Consider the following 21630-nt stretch of genomic DNA (forward strand, 5'->3'; position numbering starts at 1 on the left):
GCCTTCACTAGCAGGACCAAGTACTGTTTTTGTCACTGATCCTTAAGTGGCCCCCTCAAGGATTGAACTCACAACCCTGAGTTTTGCAGGCCAGTGCTCAAACCACTGAGTTATCCCTCCCCCTTCTGACTGAACTCCTGCCGTAGACAGTGCTATGTCGACAGGAGGTCATCTTCCAACAACATAGCTGCAGCCTCTTGGAATGTTGGAGTACCTATGCTAACAAGAAATTCTCCAGTCAGCACAGGCAGCATCTTCAGGAAGCTCTATAGCAGCACAGCTGCATCAGTACAGCTGCACCACTATATACGTAGACAAGAACCAGATTATTTGTTGTCTTTCTAAACCTGAAGCCCAGTTCAGAACTTCATTGACCGCACAACATTGTTTCTGTGTTGGTAAACTGGGTATAGTAGTACATGATACGAAAAAACCCATGGCATCCTAGCTAACTTGAGGGTGGGAGGGAGTTGCCTTTTCATAGTTTGGCTTAGCCACAGGTAGTTTGGCTTTTAATATGAAAACATTTGAGAAACTGCTGCAGTAAAAAAGTCTTGATTTTTTTTTTTAATTTAATTTCTATATATGCAATTTAAGTGTACCTCGTGTTCTGAGAACTAACAATTTGGGAACAGAACACATTTTATTCTTCCTTTTTAATAGAAGGGCAAATTTCAATTTCTCAAGAGTACATAGTTAGTTATTTTCTGAAGTATTAATACTGTATCAGGCAAACTGTCAAATAAAAAATTCTGGAGAGGTTGCACAGGTTGTTTAGACCTAGAGTACTGCACATATTGTAACCTTCTACCTTTGGAGCATATTTTTTATGATTAACACCAAAATATAGTCAATATGTTAGATCACTCCTTTTTCCATGGTATTCAAATCAATCAAAAGCTTGTAGATAACAAGAAGTGAATGTCATGATATATAAACATAATTGCATTGTCAAAATGTAGTAGGATATAGGTATCTTAAAATAAAGATACTTTTTAGATATAATCCATTCTTAAAAAACACAACCACATACACACTCTTCTTTTAACAAGAATATGTCAACTTTAAATTAATGCTTTCAATGGAAAGAATAATCCAAAGCTGCGACTTCACTGCTTGTCTCTTTGCTTGGGATGGTAAGTTGGGCTCCCTCTACTGTTCAAAGACAAAGTGGCACAATACTTGGGCAAAATACATAGTATTGCTGCCAACTTTGAATTTTGTGTCTGTCCCTAAGGCAGAAAAAAAAATTGGTTTGCTGTTTGTTTCACACAATCTGTCTTCTAGACCTTCATTTTAACCTTCTTTAAGAACCTGGACTTTTACCCTGTGTCAAAACCCTTCTTCCCTAATGTGCAGGTATTTTATTTTTTATGGTAACTCAGTATAAACCTGATAAACACATAACCTTGCAGCACCAAAGTTCTATTCTTTTTACAGGTCTACTTATCAGATTATTCATTTGAAAACTTCTCTGTTTCATGAAGTGTTTTTCCTCATTTAGGGCAACCAGAAATTTTAACAGATTTTTCTCTTATTGGGTCTTTTATTTTCCAGTCTGTCTTTTGGTGCATTGGAAGCTTATTCATTTATCAGGTACTCATTTAAGAGTCTCACTGTATATTTTTATTTTGATTGTTGCACAAAAAATATAATAGCTCAGTTCCTTTAACAGGTATTCGTTAAGTGGACTCCCGTTAAGTTACTTAAAAATTAATTACATAACTGTTTTTAGAAGCAGTTCTTGTTTTCACTTAAAGGGATCTAAAACAATTTGTTGTGTGTTTATAGGAATCTTTGCCTTTAAGTGTGCTCGTGCAGAAGAACTATTTAATATGCTACAAGAGATCATGCAGAACAATAGCATAAATGTGGTAGAAGAACCAGTAGTAGAAAGGAATCATCATCAAACTGAGTTGGAAGTTCCAAGAACCCCTCGAACACCCACCAGTAAGCATGGTTCCGCTGCCAAAGTATAATGTCCATGTGTATCATGTTACCTTGCTTTAAATTTGATTTAGCTCTTCAGTTAGCAGAATGCAGGTAATCTAGTTAAAGAATAAATACTGATTTAAATGCTATTGCCAGCTAAAGTGTTTGCGGTAGTTTTTTTTTTTTTTCCCCCCCTTTAAATACCATCACAGAATTACATAAGAACATACATAAGAATGGCCATACTAGATCTGACCAAAGGTCCATCAACCCCAGTATCCTGTCCTCTGACAGTGACCAATGGCAGGTGCCCCAAAGAAAATGAACAGACAGGTTATTATCAAGTGATCCATGCCCTGTCACCTAATCCCAGCTTCTGGCAAACAGAGGCTAGGGATGCTGTTCCTGCCCATCCTGGCTAATAGGTCCATCAATGGCTATCTTCCATGAATCTATCTAGCTCCCTTTTTAACCTCGTTATAGTATTGGCCTTCACAGTACCCTCTGGCAAGAGTTCCACAGGTTGGCAACACATTGCGTGAAAAAATACTTTCTTGTATTTATTTTTAAACCTGCTTCATTTGGTGGCCCCTTGTTCTTGTATTATGAGAAGGAGTAAATAACACGTCCTTATTTACTTTCTCTATACCACTCATGATTTTATAGACCTCTATCATATCCCCCCTTAGTTGCCTCTTTTCCAAGCTGAAAAGTCCCAGTCTTATTAATCTCTCCTCATATGGAAGCTGTTCTATACCCCTAATCATTTTTGTTGCCCTTTTCTGAACCTTTTCAAATTCCAATATATCTTTTTTGAGATGGGGCAACCACATCTGCACTCAGTATTCAAGGTGTGGGCATACCATGGATTTAAATAAAGGCAATATGATAGTTTCTGTCTTATCTATCCCTTTCTTAATGATTCCTGACATTCTGTTTGCTTTTTTGACTGCTGCTGTACATTGAGTGGATGATTTCAGAGAACTATCCACAATGACTCCAAGATCTCTTTGAGTGGTAACAGCTAATTTAGACCCCATCATTGTAATGTATAGTCAGAATTGTTTTCCAAATGATTGTTTACTTTGCATTTATCAACATTACATTTCATCTGCCATTTTGTTGCCCAGTCACCCAGTTTTTTGAGATCCTTCTGTTGCTCTTCACAGTCTGCCTGGGACTTAACTATCTTGAATAGTTTTGTATCATCTGCAGATTTTGCACCTCAGTTTACCCCTTTTTCCAGATTGTTTATGAATATGTTAAATAGGACTGGGCCCAATACAGGTCCCTGGGGGACACCACTATTTACCTCTCTCCATTCTGAAAACTGTATCTCCTTGCTCTGGGGCAGAACTGGCTAGAACTCCCAAAGCTGAAGAATTTGGCTAGGCTCTATTGGGACCTAACATCAGTACACAAAGCACCACTTCAGTATGTGCACATATGGTCGCTTTACGAGATCTTGTCTAAGGATTGCCTTATTGCAGCCACAGAAAATTATACGACAATTGTAAACGTCAGAATCATTGTCCAAAATGTTCATGCTTTAAGTGTGTCAGTGGGCCCTGAGGAGCTGAATAGAGGTGGAACAGCAGAGTTGGATCTCTCTTCCTATCAGCAAAACAAGAAATTACTGACCTTTTCTTTATAGGGAAGGCCCCTGTAAGCATTTCCGTCACTCTGTAGCAGCAAAGGGCTTGGCAAAGTTTGAATCTTCTTCGAGTATTGTCCCTTTGGCACCTTTGACTGGAGGTTTTCAGTAACTGCCCATTTGGCTTGCACATTCATTCCAGACATCTTCATTCCTGTACCAAGGATATATAGAGCTGCATAGGAAAAATGCCCTCTGTTCCTTCTCCACTGCCCTTATGCCTGAGACTGAGCATCAAGTGTGCCTGGTTCACTTCAGGTATAGTTTAGCTTGGTTTGTTCTTCTGTTAGTTTTCTTAAGTTTAATCTAGTTCTTATTTAATTTTGGGGGGTTCTGTTTATTTTATTTTATTTTCCCCTCTCTCCTTTCCCCACTGGAGGGGTTATTTTGGAGATCAGCACTTCTGGGGTACACTAAGGTCCCTTGGCTTCGAAAATTCTCTGTCCTGGCAGGAGAGAAATCCGTCAGTGACAGCTATTCTCAGTGTCTCCGCTGTTTGGGAGACATCCATACACTGACCAACTGTAAGTTCTGCATGTCTTTTAAAAGCAGAACTCATTAAGAATAGAGTGAGAAAATTTAGATTGATTATGATGAAACAAGCCCTAAGACTGGCTTCTGATCAGGCTCAGAGAGCCCCCCTGTACTCTGGCCTCCGAGTACACTTAATCTACCTCTGTGTTTAGGTCACCAAGAGCCTCATGAAACAAGACTATGGGTGCCAACAAGAGGATGAGGAGAACTAAGTTTCCTACTTGAGAGTTCTTATCTCTTTCTTGGGGGGGGGGGAACAACCCACCTTGATCACTGATTTATAATTAATGTTCCAGAGACAAAGGGAGTACCATTGATGTGCGGAGTGGCTCCAGTACTGAGAGGTCATCTAAGACATCATCTAAAAGCCCTGTCCGGTAGTGACACCTCCCTTGACATCAGGTGCTCATGATCATTCCAGGAGACATTGTACTTCGAAGCAGTTAGTGCCATTATACTCCTGCATAACTCCTGTGAGACCTTATACCAGTGTCCCAGTCTACTTCATTGATATCATCTGAGTCAGCTAGATGGATTCTTTCAAAGTGTTCCGTGTCCTCAGTACCGGCACATTCTAGACAAGTACCTGTCATGGTACTGATGACAGTTTCTGCAGAATCCTATTCAACTTCTACTCACATTCCATTGGTACTACAGGATTTCAGCTATTCAAGGAATCTATTGGTATCATACAATTGCCTGTACTGAGATCTTCTGGGTCACCAACACCACATCTTTTGGCCAGATATCCTACCTCTCTGATACCTCTGATCTCATCCCTTCAGGATGAGCAGTTATCACTGCCACTGGATTATGTTGAGGATGAGTCTGATTCCCAGATTTCTGTCCAGGGATCCCCTCTTTACTCCACCAGACATTTACTCTCGTAGCACCTACACTGAGGGGGAGAGAAATAGAGGTTTGGGGGTGGGGAAATGACCTTGACCCCCATTCCATTGGTGCGGCAGATGGATGCCTCCTCCCATGCCCTATGGGCCTCCTCAGTGGCAACATCAAGATTCCTCAGAGAACTGATGAGTCTCTTATTTCTCTCAGATTAAACTCCAATATGGGACTTGAACCTTGTTCTTTAATTCTTAATTTTGTTTTACAAAACATCTCTGAGCTATTAACTACTTGTTTTTTACTTCACCTCTCCATGAAAATGGCTTTGTTTTTGGTGGCCCTCACTTCTGCTCAAAGGGTTGGAAAACTGGGATATTTAATGGCAGATCATCCCTTTAGTGTGTTTTTAAAAAAAAACAAAAACAAAAACAAAGTTTTGTTATGTCCACACCCTAAATTTGTGCCTAAAGTATCGTCTGAATTTCAAATTAACCAGGTCACTTATCTCCCAGTTTCCACCCCCAAATTACATCAGACCAGGGATGTCTTCCATACCTTGGAAGTCAGAAGGGCATTAGCCTTCCATCTGGATGAAACTAAACCGTTTTGAAAGTCTCCCAGACTATTGCAGTTGCAGACAGATCCAAAGGACCAAGAGCCTCCGCCCAAAGACTCTCAGGGTGGATCTCTAGGGGTATTATTTCATGTTAGGAGTCTGTCAGATCCAACCTCTTTCCAGCGTGCTACCCCATTGTACAGGCATATACCTACTTCTGTGGCATTACTGAAACCTGTTATGAAATCACAAGGCTGCAACCTGGACCTCTCTACATGCTTTGGTTCATGCCTATAGGTCAGATGCTGGATTTGGTATGCAGTTTTATCTTCACTATTAGACTTGGCTCTGAAGCTCCCTCCTCTGGGTGAGGGTACTACTTGGGAGTCATCTGAAACAGAGAACTTGTTACAGGGAAACTACTCAGCGAAGGAGAGGTTACTCACCTTGTGCGTAACTGGGAGTTGTTTGAGATGTGTCCCTGAGCACCCTCTGCTACAGGCCCTCCTTTCCTTCTGTTTCAGAGCTTGCTTTCATGGAACTTTGTGGTAGAGAAAGAACTGAGGGTGGTTTGTCCGTGCAGCTCTCTCTATCCCCAGTACAGGCACAAGAATGTCTGGAAAACATACATAGGCCACATGGGCACTGCTACTGAACATCTCCGGTCAAAGGTTCATGGGGCTATGTGCACCTCAAGTGGAGCACCCATAGGGACACATACCTTGAACTCCAACCACTGCATAGTTGAGTTATCTCTCCTTTTCCAATATCCCCATATTAGTGAAGACACTGTGGTTTTTGACTTTATAAATATCTAAGATGAGCTTTTTCAGGCTCAGAGTGTGGCTTTGGATGAATGTTCAGAACTCCTGTGACGTTGTTCCATCCCAAATTGAGCTCTCCTCTGATCCTTTTTTAGTTTTTGACAGGATGTAGTTCTGAGGGCCTGGTATGTATAGCTGAACAAATGGCTTGAATTCTGGCTTTTTGGAAGACCTTTTATCTCATAGTTGTTGTGGTCAGGGATGTCTGCATCATGGCTTGCAGTCAGCTTCCATCTCTCATGTCTACAGAACATATTTCATAGTAGGGGAGCCCAAACTCTCCCACCCCTATGAGTTTTGTTTCTCATCTGGTATATTTGTGGATAATTCTTGCTTATTGAGCGCTCATCCTCAAATCCCTCTGCATTGATGCTTCTTGGTTAGCAAGAGGTGACTCATCCTCTCTTATTAAAGAAAAAAAGAGCTGCTTTGCATCTTGCCTGAGGTACATGTTTATCACTGCCTGATGCAGTGCCCTTTGTTTTATTTTGAAACATCACATCCCTTAAACTGCTTACTCACCAGGAGTCAGAATCCCATAATGATGGTATCTTTAAAGAAGAGAAAATTCTTTCTACATCTTTGAAGATCTCACATGATTCTCACTCACCTATGCATCTTTCAGAGTCTGGGAGTTCTGCCTATGAAAAGGCGTGCTCTGCCTTGTGGTGATAGTGTATTTGTGCGTATTTATATACAAAAATAACATTGTCTGCTGGAGGTGTTTTTTATATGCACTCACACTTTATCCCTACAGAGTTAATGATATGTTGGTATTGGTCATGTTCCAGCCTGTCACCAAAAAAAAAAAAGGGGGGGGGCGGGAATTGGCAGTTAAATTGCACCTTTCGTGCTGCAGGGTTGGAATGTTTCTTCTGCTGTTGTGGGGAGGGGGTGTGTGGAGCCCTCCAAAACTGTTTTTGGGAGTTTTGGCCAATCTCAGGCTAGAGGCTTGAGATCTAACAGTGAGGATCCTGTGATGATGATGGTTTAAGAAAGTAGAATTACAGGCAAGTAATTTTCTTTTCAACAGTTTCATGTGACTATTATCAAACTTCTTTTCAATATTGCCAAGAACTAAGTTCTGTCAGAGGGTTATGGTTAGATCCATCTAGATCTGAAAATATAAACTTCTTGTTTCAGTGTTGCCTATACATTCACTTCAGATGATAAACTAGAGTTGTAAAACTGAATTTGAAAAGTGGTGGAATGAAGTTCTCAGAAGTAGACACTCTTGTGACTAGTGACATTACAGGAATATCTCTTGTGACAATCTTATATAGTTAACTGGAAAATTGCATTTAAATTTGGCAGTGTGTGAAGAAGAACTGAAATTGTTCAGAAAATCCATTGGCTTAGCAGTTTTTCTAATGAAATACTTGTAACCCAGTGAAACTAACTTATTTTCCCATTGTATATTTAGCTTGGCCTTTGCTGCAAACTCATTTACTTTATTCAGTCATTGCTGTCATTCTGTATCATATAAGTATACTGACAAACAATGCAATGCAATTACGAAAAATTATTTTTTCAATAGTATTTATATCTAATATATAGTCCCGTAGACTGTTTTCTTGTTTATGCATGCAAACAGTACGGCTTAAGAAGGCTGAACTTAAGAAATTGAATGTTGATGCCAGTTCCACTTTGTTACTCAGTGAAAGTTGCTTTTCATGCTTTCTTGAGGGGATTAAAATTTTTGGCACATGGTGTGTTAGTTAAATATTGAGGAGATCCAATCTAGATAGATATAGATATATTTTAGGCACATATCGGGCTCTGTGAGCATTTGGGATTTGTTAAATATATTTATTTTGATAGTGTGCACAATGTACAGTGCACGTTCCAAAGACAAAAGAAAGCAGCTGAATGATACATAAGGGGTCACATTAAATATCTTTTTAATGCATTTTTTCTTAAATTGAATTAGCTCCTGGGTTCAGTGCACAAAGTTTACCTAATGGGTATCCCAGATATCCCTCCTTTGGAGATGCTTCATCACATCCTTCCAGCAGACATCCCTCTGTAGGAAGTGCACGGCTTCCTTCAGTAGGTGAAGAGTCAACACATCCATTGCTTGTAGCAGAGGAACAAGTAAGCATGGTCTTTGTTTTCACATTTTGGGTTCAGTATTAATTCTGCTGTTCTTGTATTGATCCTGTAGATTTGTATTTGCACGTATTTTCCTAGCTCTGTTTCCATGATGGAAAAACATGGGTTTTTTTCCCTGATCTTGGCTATGTGTATCTGCATAGTACGTTGTATTGCTATAGAACGTTTGCATGTGGTAACCATTTTAGGATGATGATTAAAGCTAAGATTTTGTCATGGGTATTTTTAGTAAAGATCAGGGGCAGGTCACTGGCAATAAAGAAAAATTCACGGAAGCCTGTGACCTGTTCCTGACTCTTACTAAAAATATCCATGATAAAATGAGAAGGGACGGGGCAACTGCAGAGTGGCTGGGAGTTCTGGGATCCCAGCACTCATGGGAGCTCAGAGCTTCAGGGTCCCCCTGCCACCAGCGGCATAGGGAAATTGGAAGAATCCCCGCTCTCCAGCCGCAGGGAGCCGCGGGGGTCCCCCTGCTCCCTCCCCAGCTGCAGGAAGCTGCAGGGGGTCCTCCTGCCGTGCCCAGCTGGGAGCTTCAGGGTACCCCCGCTGCCCATGGTGTCTGAGAGCTTGTTTTCTGAGCTACGTGATTTAAAATGCATGATATTATGTATTTATTTGTATTGTAATAGTGCCAGGAGTTCCCAATCATGAACTTAAGTCCCTTTGTGATCAGTGCTGTGCACACATGTATGACAGTTCTTGCCCTGCGATAGTCTTAATATGATAAGAAGCAGGTGCTGAAAGGAAAATGAGCCAAAGTACCAGGAAAACAAATTTTGGTGTAATAAGGACAAGAAGATATATGGGTAAGAGTCATATGGGGAGTCAGCATGGAAAAGTCACTGAGGATGATGATGAGAGACTGGGCAGAGAAAAAGAGGCAGAGCCAAAGCCAAAAGTCAGAGAGGAAGATAGATGGTGATGAGTCAAGTGAGCACCTTCAGGGAGGTAAATGGCTTTTTGAGCATGTCACTGGGTAAGTGGTGTGGGAGAAATTACATCTTTGTATTTGATTCTCAGCAATGCTCTTTGGTAGAAGCAAATAACTTGAAAAATTAAGACACACATGACGGTTGATGTGTGAGGCAACCCAGAAAAGTAATAGTTGTCACCATCTACTAGTGTGCCTTACACACGCTCAGCAGGCGAATCCTGGCAGAGATCTGAGACAGTGTGGAGCATAGAAGGGAGTTGCTCTCAAGCAGTACCTTTTCCCTCCAAGTTTCCAGATCCAGGAGTGGTATTAGGGTATGAGAGAATTCCATCTATCCATTCCCTTTAAAGCAAGGGGATGGGAGCACTGAAGGGATAAATTGTGAAGCTAGTGGTGCACTTTTAACTCACCCAAAGTGCATCTGCTACCAACACCCTGATCGACACCTTTAATTCTGTAAATGTACAATTTAACTTACCAGTCCGAGCTTGTCCATTTTTATGCCTGAAACGGTTTTATAATTTGACAATTTATTGACTATATGCTCTTTGGTGGAAATGCTGTCACTTTACTATGGGACAGAGTCTCTGGTGTGATCCAGGACTTTTCCACCATTCAGTTCGCACAACAGGTTGGATTCAGGCTTTAAGTGGCCAGCACAGAAATTTCCCTTGCAGAGGGGAACTCTGTTCATGTAAACTTAGCAAAGGCAACTCCTGCACCACATTCCCCTGGCATGGATGTACTGTGTGTGTGTGTAAGGTGGAGATATGCTACCCAGACCCTTCAAGTATACCAGTGGCTTTAGTCAGAGCAGCCCCAAAGCTGTTCTGACCAATGTTGGGGTGAGCCTGGCACTGGATCAGGGAGCTGTAACCTCAGCAGAGCTCAGACATAGGGTAGAATTGAGCTTATTAAATTTAATAGTAGAAAAAGATTCTCCTTGGCTAGTCTGGGCACCTTTTGACATTATTTAAAACAACACTGCAAAAATGAGATGAGGAGTAGCAAACCTTTGGCAAAGCTCCATGCTCAACACAACCTAGTAGGCTGGACTTTTAGCACAAAACTCTGTCCCTCAAAAACAGTTTCCTTCACTCTTCAGACAGTCAGGCAAAAAGATTGCAAGTCTTTGAGGGGAGGGAAGGGTAGGAGTAAGGAGATAAGAAAAAGTGCAATTAATGTTTGAATTTGTCCTCTGCAGGTGCACACCTATGTCAACACTACTGGTGTACAAGAGGAGAAAAAAAATAGATCAAGTGTGCATGTACCGCTGGAATTAAGGCTTTCTACTATTGAAACAAGCAAGACAACAGAAGATCAAAATTGCACTGATGACTCTGATGCTCAGGTTCTTCTGGAGCCTGAAGGAGTCAAATTTGTTTTAGGACCAACACCTGTTCAAAGACAATTAATGGAAAGAGAGCAACTGGAGCAACTTGGGAGAGACCAAGTTAGTGGCAGCAGTACAAACACCTCTGAATGGGACACTGGGTACGACAGTGATGAACGTAAAGAAACACCTTCTGGTAATAAACTCGTGTATGAAAATTTAAATAGGTTATCAATCCCTAGTGCCTCAGGAGTCAGGAGAGGTCGTCTGACATCAACAAGTACCTCAGATACCCAGAATATTAACAACTCTGCTCAAAGGAGAACTGCATTGTTAAACTATGAAAACTTGCCATCTTTGCCTCCTGTTTGGGAAGCCCGCAAGCTAAGCAGAGATGAAGATGACAATTTAGGACCAAAGACTCCGTCTCTGAATGGCTACCACAATAACCTAGATCCAATGCATAATTATGTAAATACAGAGAATGTAACTGTGCCAGCAAGTGCTCATAAAGTAGAATTTACACGACGTCGGGACTGTACACCAACAGTCTTTAACTTTGATATTAGACGTCCAAGTTTAGAACACAGGCAGCTCAATTATATACAGGTTGACTTGGAAGGTGGCAGTGACTCTGACAACCCTCAGACTCCAAAAACTCCTACCACTCCACTTCCACAAACTCCAACCAGGCGCACAGAGCTGTATGCTGTGATAGACATTGAAAGAACTGCTGCTATGTCAAGTTTGCAGAAAGCACTGCCACGAGATGATGGTACGTCTAGAAAAACTAGACATAACAGTACTGACCTGCCTATGTGAGCCCAGGAAACGTTAAATCATTTGCACCTTTTGTGAAGTTTATAAAATTGAAGATGCAAATTCTTCATGTGCATTTTTTAACACTAATGCCTTTTATAGAGTAATAGACTTTTTCTGAATACTTCATGTGCTTGTCTAACAAAAGGGAAATAATGTAGAGCAGGTACTCATTAAATGACACCATTTTATTCTACAGTAATAGTAATTGCTGTGTAGAAGCATTGCCACTTTTCACAGTGCCTCTTTACTTGGTTAGAGTTGGAGTGACTGCCAGTTCTGAAGTTATCAATATTCTGGCCATGTGCCTATAGTCATTAATGGCATTTGTAACACTTTATAAAGCCTCTTGATGTGCATTACTAGCTAATAGTCCTAATCTTGCAAGGTTGATATTTGTACCTTCACTCTCTTCATTCATGTGGCCTCCTCCAAATATGAGAGAGTAATTCATTATTCAATCAGTTTGACTTACATGATATAGTTTGGCTCACGTGAAGGGATATAAACACCACGCTTCCTCGTATGTATGTCAGTTCATTTTTTGAAGTCATTTGGACAAACTTCAGATTCTTGAAGGTTTTTTTTAATTTCTGTAACATTGAGGGGTTACATCAAGTTCACTTGGTCAGAGCTGGAGTTGGGTCTGAAATAAGCCATAAGTCATTTCCCCTAGAAAAGGTTTCCAAGTGATAGTACCAGAACAGTTTTACAGAATTTTAATCTGAGTTTTCTGAAGGAATACACAGGTTGGTTGTATCTGTGATTTTAAGGTGTTCTTTAATTTCATAGTTCTGCTTACCTTTCCATCTTCATGTGTGCGATGTCATCTTTGATCTATTCTTTAATATCTGTAGGTTAAGAACAGTCAAGTTTTTGTGCATAACTTTTTAATTATTGTTTAGGATTTTTATGTGTGTTGCTCCTATTCAGTCTGCACATTGTCAAAGACAAATCTCTTGAAGATCCAGTGGGAACTTTTTTACTTAATAAGGTTGCCTTTGTCCAGTGTGGTGGTGTTTTTACTTTTTATGTCTGACAGAAACATCCCAAAAGTGTTAGTGTCCAGCAGCATACAGCATTGCACAAGTGGAAAGGTATATTATGCATTTTTGTCTTCCTCTGAAGCATCAAATATAGGTCACCATGGGAGGCAAGGTATTGCATTTGGTAGTTCAGTGTGACAAACCCTAAATTTACAGTTTGGATCTGTAGTTGATGTACTTGGATTTAGAGAGAATTAGTTACTTACAATATGTAGAGAATTTTTTGAAGGTAATATCTATGGGCATACATATTTTCCCTTTTGCAGCTAGTTAACTCAGTTACTCTAATGGCTTAACTGCTGATTGATGTTATGGTACATCCAGGTAGAATGCATCTGCTGAACATGCCAGGTATGCCCTTGACAGTCCCTTGTTCTATACTGAATATTAATAGAATTGATATCAGTACAGCAGGTGCAGTGCAGGACCAGGAAAAAAAACAGATTAAGCTTGAGCCTGTGGAACTAACCGTTACGTGAACTGGTGTAATGCATAATAATCCTTGAGCTGTGGGCGAGAAAAATCACATGCAAGAAACCAGGGGGGAAGAGACTCAAAAAATGCTTAGGGTCCTCATGTAATATTGAGCTTTCATTTAAAACGTAACACTATTTCCAGTCCTTTGAATTGTGTGGAGGGCGTTCCTGTTTTCCTATTAAATTTTCCTTTTGTCTTCAGCCAGATAAATAGTAGGAAGAGTGATAGCTGAAATACATTTTTCTTGTTCACACCAGTGAGATAATGGCAGCCTCATTTATATAGGTCAGGCTTTTTTATCCTGAAGGATTTCCAGTGTTTTTTACAAATTTTATAATACCGAAATGCATCTAGGCGCACAATCAATACACTTCACAGTAGTAAGGGAACAGGCATCTTAGCTGAGACAATTGTAAGAAAACTTCACTAAAACCTTTTCCATAATCATTTCACTATTAGTCTGTGCACTTGTATGCATTTTTTTTGTGATTTAGGTGCTCGAACAGGTGAGGGACTAATAGCATTCACTAGAATCGGAGGTAGTGCAAATGCATGGTGCTATAAGTGTCCCTTGCTCCACCCTGACATTGCACCTCTGTCGTGATTTGCAACACATCATGCATATACTAATCCTGGGTCTGTCTTGAAGCGTTATTACCAATTGTTGCAAACTGTGTGGTGGATGTGTGAAGGTGGGCTAGGAACTAGAATCAGACCAACAAACTCTTGCTAATTTGTAAACTAAGACAAGATTTCAGCATACATTTCAAGCAGTTAAAAGGCTAGAACACTTAACTCACCAGCTATCTTATCTAGAGATTTATATGGCCCTCATCACCATAATATTGGAGTGTCTCAGTCATTAATGTATTTTGTCCTCAAACACCCTGTAGAGTAAGGAAGTACTGTCCCCAATTTATGGGTGTGGGAACTGAGGCCCAAGTAAACTATACATGACTTGCTGAAGGTCACATAGAAGGTCTGTGGTTGAGCCAGGAATTCAACCCAGCTCTCCTGAGTTTTAGTCCAGTGCTCTATCCACTAAATCATCCTTCCTATCCAACACCTACCATGGACCATTCAGAATAACGTTGTTGCCAACTCTTGCAATTTTATGAGTGTTGTTTTTCTTAAAGCCGTAGATCCTGGAGTCATGTGAATACTGCAAAAATCTCACTTTTTTTTCTCTCCCCTTCCCTCCCTGCCCAAATAAAGCTAAATTTCTTGCCCTTGGGGAGAAAAGATTGAAAATGTGATCCCTAAAGGATCAAAAACCAGAAGACATCTAAAAAGAAGCCAAAGCCAAATCCAATCTTGATTTTTTTATTTTTTTTTCTGATTCATGATTTTTGAATGCTTGGTGTTGGTAATACTTTTAATATGACAAATGCAAAATACATCATGCTGCACCTAAAGGGGAGCATATCTTTAGCATACAGAGTACATTTTAGTAGTAATGGTAATGATGATGGTTAAGTTCAGGCTGATCCCTTCCTCCACATACTTTCCAAGAATGTCCCTAAACATCTTCCATTTCCCTAAACAGGTAATAAATATATGGAGATATATCTATCTCATAGAACTGGAAGGGACCCTGAAAGGTCATTGAGTCCAGCCCCCTGCCTTTACTAGCAGGGCCAAGTACTGATTTTGCCCCCATCCCTAAGTGGCCCCCTCAAGGATTGAGCTCACAATCCTGGGTTTAGCAGGCCAACATGCAACCCACTGAGCTATCCCTCCCCTGGATTAAGTAGGAAAGAGATAGAAACTACTCAGTTCATCTATGGCATTGTTTTTATTTAATTTTCCCATTAAGTAGTTGCACTTTACCTTTAGAGACTTGGTTGTATCTTAGTCTCTTTAGAGTTGTGATGTTAGATTCACTATCTGCAGATCTGGAATTCAGTTTTAAGCAGAAATTTCTCAATTGTATTTTTAAGCATATTTATTTTGGACCCACAGGTGTACAGAGCAAGATGCAACAAATATGTAACAGTTTATTGGAAAATAACTGGCCTAACGTGTGAAGATTACCTAACGAATGCCCACAAAAGTGGCAAAATGTCTTTTAATTCTGTTATTTATCCACAGTGTGCAGCTGGCCCCTGCCTTTCAGGCACATGACATATTCCACGCTCCAATGTGTAAAGCCTTTAAGCTAGAAATTGCTCCACCTGATGCCATGACTAGTAAAAGGTGCAGTGTGTTCATATATTATCCTACTTTTCAAGTAACTGCTCTAACCAATTCTTATTTGCAGTATATAAAATAATATTAGGAGGCACTGTCCAGGACTCCATTGTTAATGTTGCATTGAAAATGCAGTTCAAGTGGGAATTTAATCCATTGATTACACAAGGAAAAATAAGTATTTTCTTACCAATATACTGCATACTTAAGAGGTGCAGAATTATATTTTGTGAAAGTTTTTTTTTTTCAGTGATTCTATCAAATACATTTAAAAATGACCAATTCTGAAAATTTTGATTGGCTTTACAACGTTCTTTTGGTTTCTCCTCAGCGAAGTGTCTAAGTTAAAAAATTTAATAAAATGTACTCATGTCCTGATAATGTATTGAGTATATGGCAGGTGTTGAATATAACAAGTTACACAATAAGGCCCTAATCTTGCTCTCATTTAAATCAGTAACAAAACTATTATCTTCAGTGGTGCAGTATCAGGCCCCCAAGTATTTATCTTTACATTTTGCACTTAACTGCTTAAATGCTGAGATATTTGACTGTCAGCATGTTCAGATTTTTGACACAAAAAGCATTTTACTGCAACATAGAATGCAGTTGATCTGGGTCCTGAATATCATATCTGTGGCCCAGACTAAGATTTCAAAGCAGGGCCACTCTGTGGCCCAGCTCCCTGCAACAGCTGCATGAGCATGAGCAGCTACCCCAGTATTGTTCCTTGGAGCCTCATTTCTGCCTGTTCAAGAGCTAGTCTCACCCTCCCTCGTGTTTGATAATCCATCACCCTTCACCCAGTCAGGCTTTCATATTCACTCAAAGCCCAGACAGGCACTGAAAGAAATGGAGGCATCTACACCCAAGTCATTTAACTTAAGGTAAATTAAATAGTACTTTCATGGGCATGACAGCTGGGAACTCTTACCTAAGTGTAAGAGAGACAGAGACAAATCTCCTTGTGTAAATCAACAATTGGTTTCAGTGGAGTTATGCCAACCTACGCCCACTGAAAATCCAGCCCAGAATATTCATATTGATGTCTGGGGTAGATCCATTTTGCCCAGGATGAGGCAGTATCAGTAGAGGACAGATTACCTTTGCCATCTTTCACTTCAATTAAGAGTAATTAACAAGCGATTAAAACAAAGTAATCACAATTAATTGCGCAATTAAAAAAAATAATCACAATTAAAGAATAATAGAATATAATTTAAATCTTTTTGGATGTTTTCTACATTTTCAAATATATTTCAATTACAACACAGAATACAAAGTGTATAGTACTCACTTTATATTTACTTATTACAAATATTTGTGCTGTAAAAACACAAGAAATAGTATTTTTAAATTCACCTCATAAAAGTACTGTAATACAATCTCTTTATCATGAAAGTTGAATTTACAAATGTAGAATTATGTATAAAAAATAACTGCATTCAAAAATAGAACAATGTAAAACTTTAGAGCCTACAAGTCCACTCAGTCCTACTTCTTGTTCAGCCAGTCACTCAGGCAAACAAGTTTGTTTACATTTGCAGGAGATAATGCTGCCTGCTTCTTGTTCACAATGTCACCTGAAAATGAGAACAGGTGTTCGCATGGCACTGTTGTAGCCGGCGTCGCAAGATATTTATGTGCCAGATGCGCTAAGGATTTATATGTCCCTTCATGCTTCAATGACCATTCCAGAGGACATGCATCCATGCTGATAACGAGTTCTGCTTGATAATGATCCAAAGCAGTGCAGACTGACGCATGTTCATTTTCATGATCTGAGTCAGAGGCCACCAGCAGAAGTTTGATTTTCTTTTTTGCTGGTTCAGGTTCTGTAGTTTCCGCATTGGAGTGTTACTCTTTTAAGACATGCTGCACACCTCATCACCTTCAGATTCTTAAACCTTGGGTCAAGTGCTGTAGCTATCTTTAGAAATCTCACATTGGTACCTTCTTTGCATTTTGTCAACTCAGCAGTGCAAGCGTTCTTAAAACTAACGTGCTGGGTCATCACCCGAGACTGCTATAACATGAAATATATGACGGAATGTGGGTAAAACAGAGCAGGGGACATACTGTTCTTCCCCCAAGGAGTTCAGTCACAAATTTAATTAATTCGTTTTTTTAACACGCGTCATCAGCATGGAAGCCTGTCCTGTGGAATGGTGGCCGAAGCATGAAGGGGCATACGAATTTTTAGCATATCTGGCATGTAAATACCTTGCAATGCTGGCTACAAAAGTGCCATACAAATGCCAGTTCTCACTTTCGGGTGACATTGTAAATAAGAAGGGGGCAGCATTATCTCCTGTAAGTGTAAACAAACTTGTTTGTCTTAGTGATTTGGCTGAACAAGAAGTAAGACTGAGTGGACTTGTAGACTCTGAAGTTTTACATTGTTTTGTTTTTGAGTGCAGCTATGTAACAAAAAAAAAAAAATCTACATTTGTAAGTTGCACTTTCACTATAAAGAGATTTCATTATGGACGTGTATGAGGTGAACTGAAAAATACTGTTTCTTTTGCTTACAATTTTTACAGTGCAAATATTTATAATAAAAATAATATAAATTGAGCACTGTATATGTTGTGTTGTGTTGTAATTGAAATCAATATATTTGAAAATGTAGAAAAACATCCACAAATATTTAATAAATTTCAGTTGTTTAACAGTGCTATTAAAACTGCAATTAATCGTGATTAATTTTTTTTGAGTTAATTGTGTGAGTTAACTGCAATTAATCGAGAGCCTGAATTAAGAGGGAACAAGTTTTCATTGAATTACTACATGGTGTGTGATGTTGCATCCCTGATGTGGAGCTCTGTTTCTTAACAGAACTGCCAGCTTCATATAAGGTGGAATCTGTAGTAGAACTCCCTGTTTGCACTGTACTGTGTTATTTATGTCTGCAAATAAAGATGAATTTGAGGAAATATACTGTAGAAACTGGTAGTGGATCTAATTGGTTTCTTAGAGGAAAATTTGTTTTCTCTCAACCGTCACTAGAAGAGGCTAAGACAAGTTTTGAGCCTGCATGTTGGCTGATAGAAATTGATTTTGGCATTTAAATGTAGGTTTTTTCCATGAATAGCTATTCAGGCATTCAAATTTGACAGTATTTATTTCATTAAAATATTTAATCAAGCTCACATAAGATGTGTTCATGTTCAATTCTTCATTTACATTCTCAAAAACAAACAAACAAAAAGCCATGGGGAAATTCCAGCACAAAAAACTGCGTTAACATGGAGCTAAGGCCGCTGATGTCCATTCCTAAATAGTACTCATTAAAAAGATAGGAAATCTTGAGTTAAGGTTCTTTCACAATCTTTAGAAATTATTTTCTCTTCTAGGCAACACACACATAAGATGAATAGGAAATTTAAAATTTACATAGCAGACTTAACTCTGACCATGTATATGTTAGTTTCTTGTAATTATGCTTTAAATATGACTTCAGACATTTGTCAGATGTATTATTAGGATATTTCCTAACATTGTTTAGTCCAGTTTAACGCAGTATTTTGTGTGGAAATATGTAGGTATATAGGTGGAAATATGTCTGAGATATCTTTAAGTCATGAAACAAGTATTGGACATTTTCATATTTTTTATATATTTACAAAGGGCATTTAAAAATTTTCTTGCAGTTTTAGTAATTATCTAGTGTGATAAGACACACATTGTGACAAAGTTTTCTGATATATCCATTACCTTGGTGTATTTCTATTTAATGTAGCAAATATGTATATATACAAATGAGATGATGTAAAAATATAATTAAGAATTAGGTTGTATGCTCCTTGGGGCAGGGACTAAGTCTTCCTTTGTGTTTTGTAAAGAGCCTAGCACAATGGGACCCCAGTGCTGACTGGTGTCTGAGAATTACAGTGATAAAAATAAGAGGAGGTGGTGATGATGATGTAGGGCCAGAACTTCACCTTTATTTGAGAAGCATGAGTACTAAGATGCCATGAAGCTCACCTTTCCACTCCCTGATTCTGGGAGCCACTGTGTGCCTGGCTATTTCCCAGGAACATTCCCCCGCATCAGCTGTAAACCAGCCCAAAATCATATCAGGTGAATGATAGAGCATAGGGGTATATCAACCATGCTCCCATTCCTCTAACAACATCCTCTGTGCTGGCAGCAGAGGTGGGGGTGTGAGGTAGGAGCCTCTCTGTGGATTACTTTTGTACTGGGGTGATCTTGAGCTGGATACACTGTCTCGGGGCCTGTTGAAGCCTACAGAAAGATTTCTGTTGATTTCAGTGTCTGGACCAGGTGCTACCTGTTCAGATTCGGCTGGCAGTGAGTGCAAAATGGCTGCACTATACCAGAAGATCTGGCTGATCAAGCTATTCGGGAATGGCCTAAAAATACTGTAAAAATATAAATATATTTAATTTACCTATACTTAAAAAAAAAAAAAATCCTATTTGTGGTGGCCAGAGTTAAAATTACTATATAAATTTTTATTTTAGTCATACATACGTGTACATTGATTGAGCTGTTATATATGAAAGAATGTGAAAGAAACAGCTCAGGATTGCTTGTATTTTTAATGCTAGGAATGGACATCAGCAGCCTTGACTCCAAATTAATGCAAATTTTGGCACTGATTTGTGTAAGGGTGGATATGTATGTATGCGCGCGCACACACACACACAGATATACTACAAATTGGTACTAACTTTGTACTTTCCCTGAAGTTGCCAAATCGTTAACAGACATTCTCACTTGTTAAGATATTGGTACTTAATTACTGAATGTATAGGATATGTTTCTGGTTTGAAACGGAAAATTAGTGGTGTATGGTATCCCACAATACAGTGTGTCCCAACTGTAAACATGCCTTTTTTTGCATGGAACACCTCATTCTGTAGTTGCATCACCTAGGACTATTACTTCTGAACCATGGTCTGCATCTTAACTAAACGGAAAATTGGCAGTTGCAGTACAGCTGAATGCAGCTCTAGCATGACTGGTAGTAACAGTACAGCAGTCACCACTGTGCCACAAATGCAGTTATTAAATGCAGAAATATACATTTCTGTAAAGGCCAAAATCATGTTTTTATGTTCCTTTATGTTACATTGTATGATATTGTAAGATTATTTTATGTTCTAATTTGCATTATAAAATGTTTTTTTCCTACTTAAAGGCGTAAATGTAACAACTTTGTATAAAGGTAGCTTTCTAGATTTTTATTTCTTATAAAAAGTCTAAATAGTGGGAGTGCCGTTGCCAAATTGTTTCTACCATTTCTATGAATTTTGCCCTGTTTGGTTAATCTTTGACAGACATTCCATGTTTCTTTTCATGAGAAAATTGACACTTTCTGCGTAGTACAGTATTTTTATGCTGTTCCAAATCAGCATATTAGAATTTTAATTTAATTTTGGTTTGCATTTTCATTACTGATAGCTCACCAAATGTTCATTTTTAAAAAATGTATTATGTAATGTTGACAACATTGTCATCCTCCCTCATCAGTGCCAACTTCATTTTTTTAAAAATTGTAGCATGGCAATAAAAATGATTTTACATTGTAGGGAGCATGTGAATTTCTTGTTTGGGACTGGGTTCTGATTTTCATTATTCAGTATTGGGTGTGTTGTACCTTCAACCCAATGGAAAAGATATTTGTCCTTTTTCACCATTGTCCTTGGCGCATCCATAGCCTTACTAGCTGGCATTGTGTATTCACATATTTTTCTGAATCTCATTTATCACAAAGATGCCTCTCTTCTATTTCCAATGTATTATTAGGATGTATTACTAGGATATATAATTTTTTAAGTTTGAAAATTTTCTGTGATGGCCCTGGAAGTATCTGTGTGAATTTTTTTGAGTGGTCTTCAGGCCTTACATCTTTGTAATATATAGAAAGTTGTTGCTTTTTCAGTATGGTGCCATTTAAGTTGATACATACCCCATATTTCTTGAAGTAAATAATCAGTTCTATAGAAAATGAACTCGGTCTTCTTCAAGGCAGATAGGAAAATTAGGCCAAGAGTCATCCCCTTAATCACAAGAAGTTAATATGTCATTACTGAATTAATAGCGTCAGTAAAAGTATTAAAACAGCCTTGTAAAATCACAGTGGCAAGGACTATACATTTTAATCTGCAATAGTTCAACATACAAAACTGAACTACTGGTTCTGCAGTAAGCATAGGGTCCAAGACTGTATTGATGAAGCCCCAATGATAGTCATTTATGCTCTGACTCAACCATCCATCCATACGCAGCTAAGCACTTGGCTTGTGCTTAACTCTAAGCCCTTCCTTTTGTTAAGACTTCATAGAAATATAGGGCTGGAAGGACCTAAAGAGATCATCTAGTCCACCTCCACCCCCTATTC

General features: G+C 39.0%; 1 protein-coding gene across 4 annotated transcripts in view; it reads left to right on the forward strand.

Moving 5' to 3' along the window:
• The window catches only part of FRS2 (fibroblast growth factor receptor substrate 2), a 98766-nt gene extending 77949 nt beyond the window's left edge, over window positions 1–20817 (forward strand). For all 4 annotated transcript variants that reach the window (XM_032796516.2, XM_032796517.2, XM_032796524.2 and 1 more), the window contains 4 exons: window positions 1792–1950; window positions 8277–8440; window positions 10600–14436; window positions 14780–20817. In XM_032796516.2, the coding sequence (XP_032652407.1) occupies window positions 1792–1950; window positions 8277–8440; window positions 10600–11550 (1274 nt within the window). In that variant the 3' untranslated portion in view covers window positions 11551–14436; window positions 14780–20817. The remainder of the gene's footprint in view (window positions 1–1791; window positions 1951–8276; window positions 8441–10599; window positions 14437–14779) is intronic.
• The last annotated feature ends 813 nt before the right edge of the window (window positions 20818–21630 follow it).

The sequence above is a fragment of the Chelonoidis abingdonii genome, chromosome 1 (genome assembly GCF_003597395.2).
Source record: "Chelonoidis abingdonii isolate Lonesome George chromosome 1, CheloAbing_2.0, whole genome shotgun sequence".
Taxonomy (NCBI): domain Eukaryota; kingdom Metazoa; phylum Chordata; order Testudines; family Testudinidae; genus Chelonoidis; species Chelonoidis abingdonii.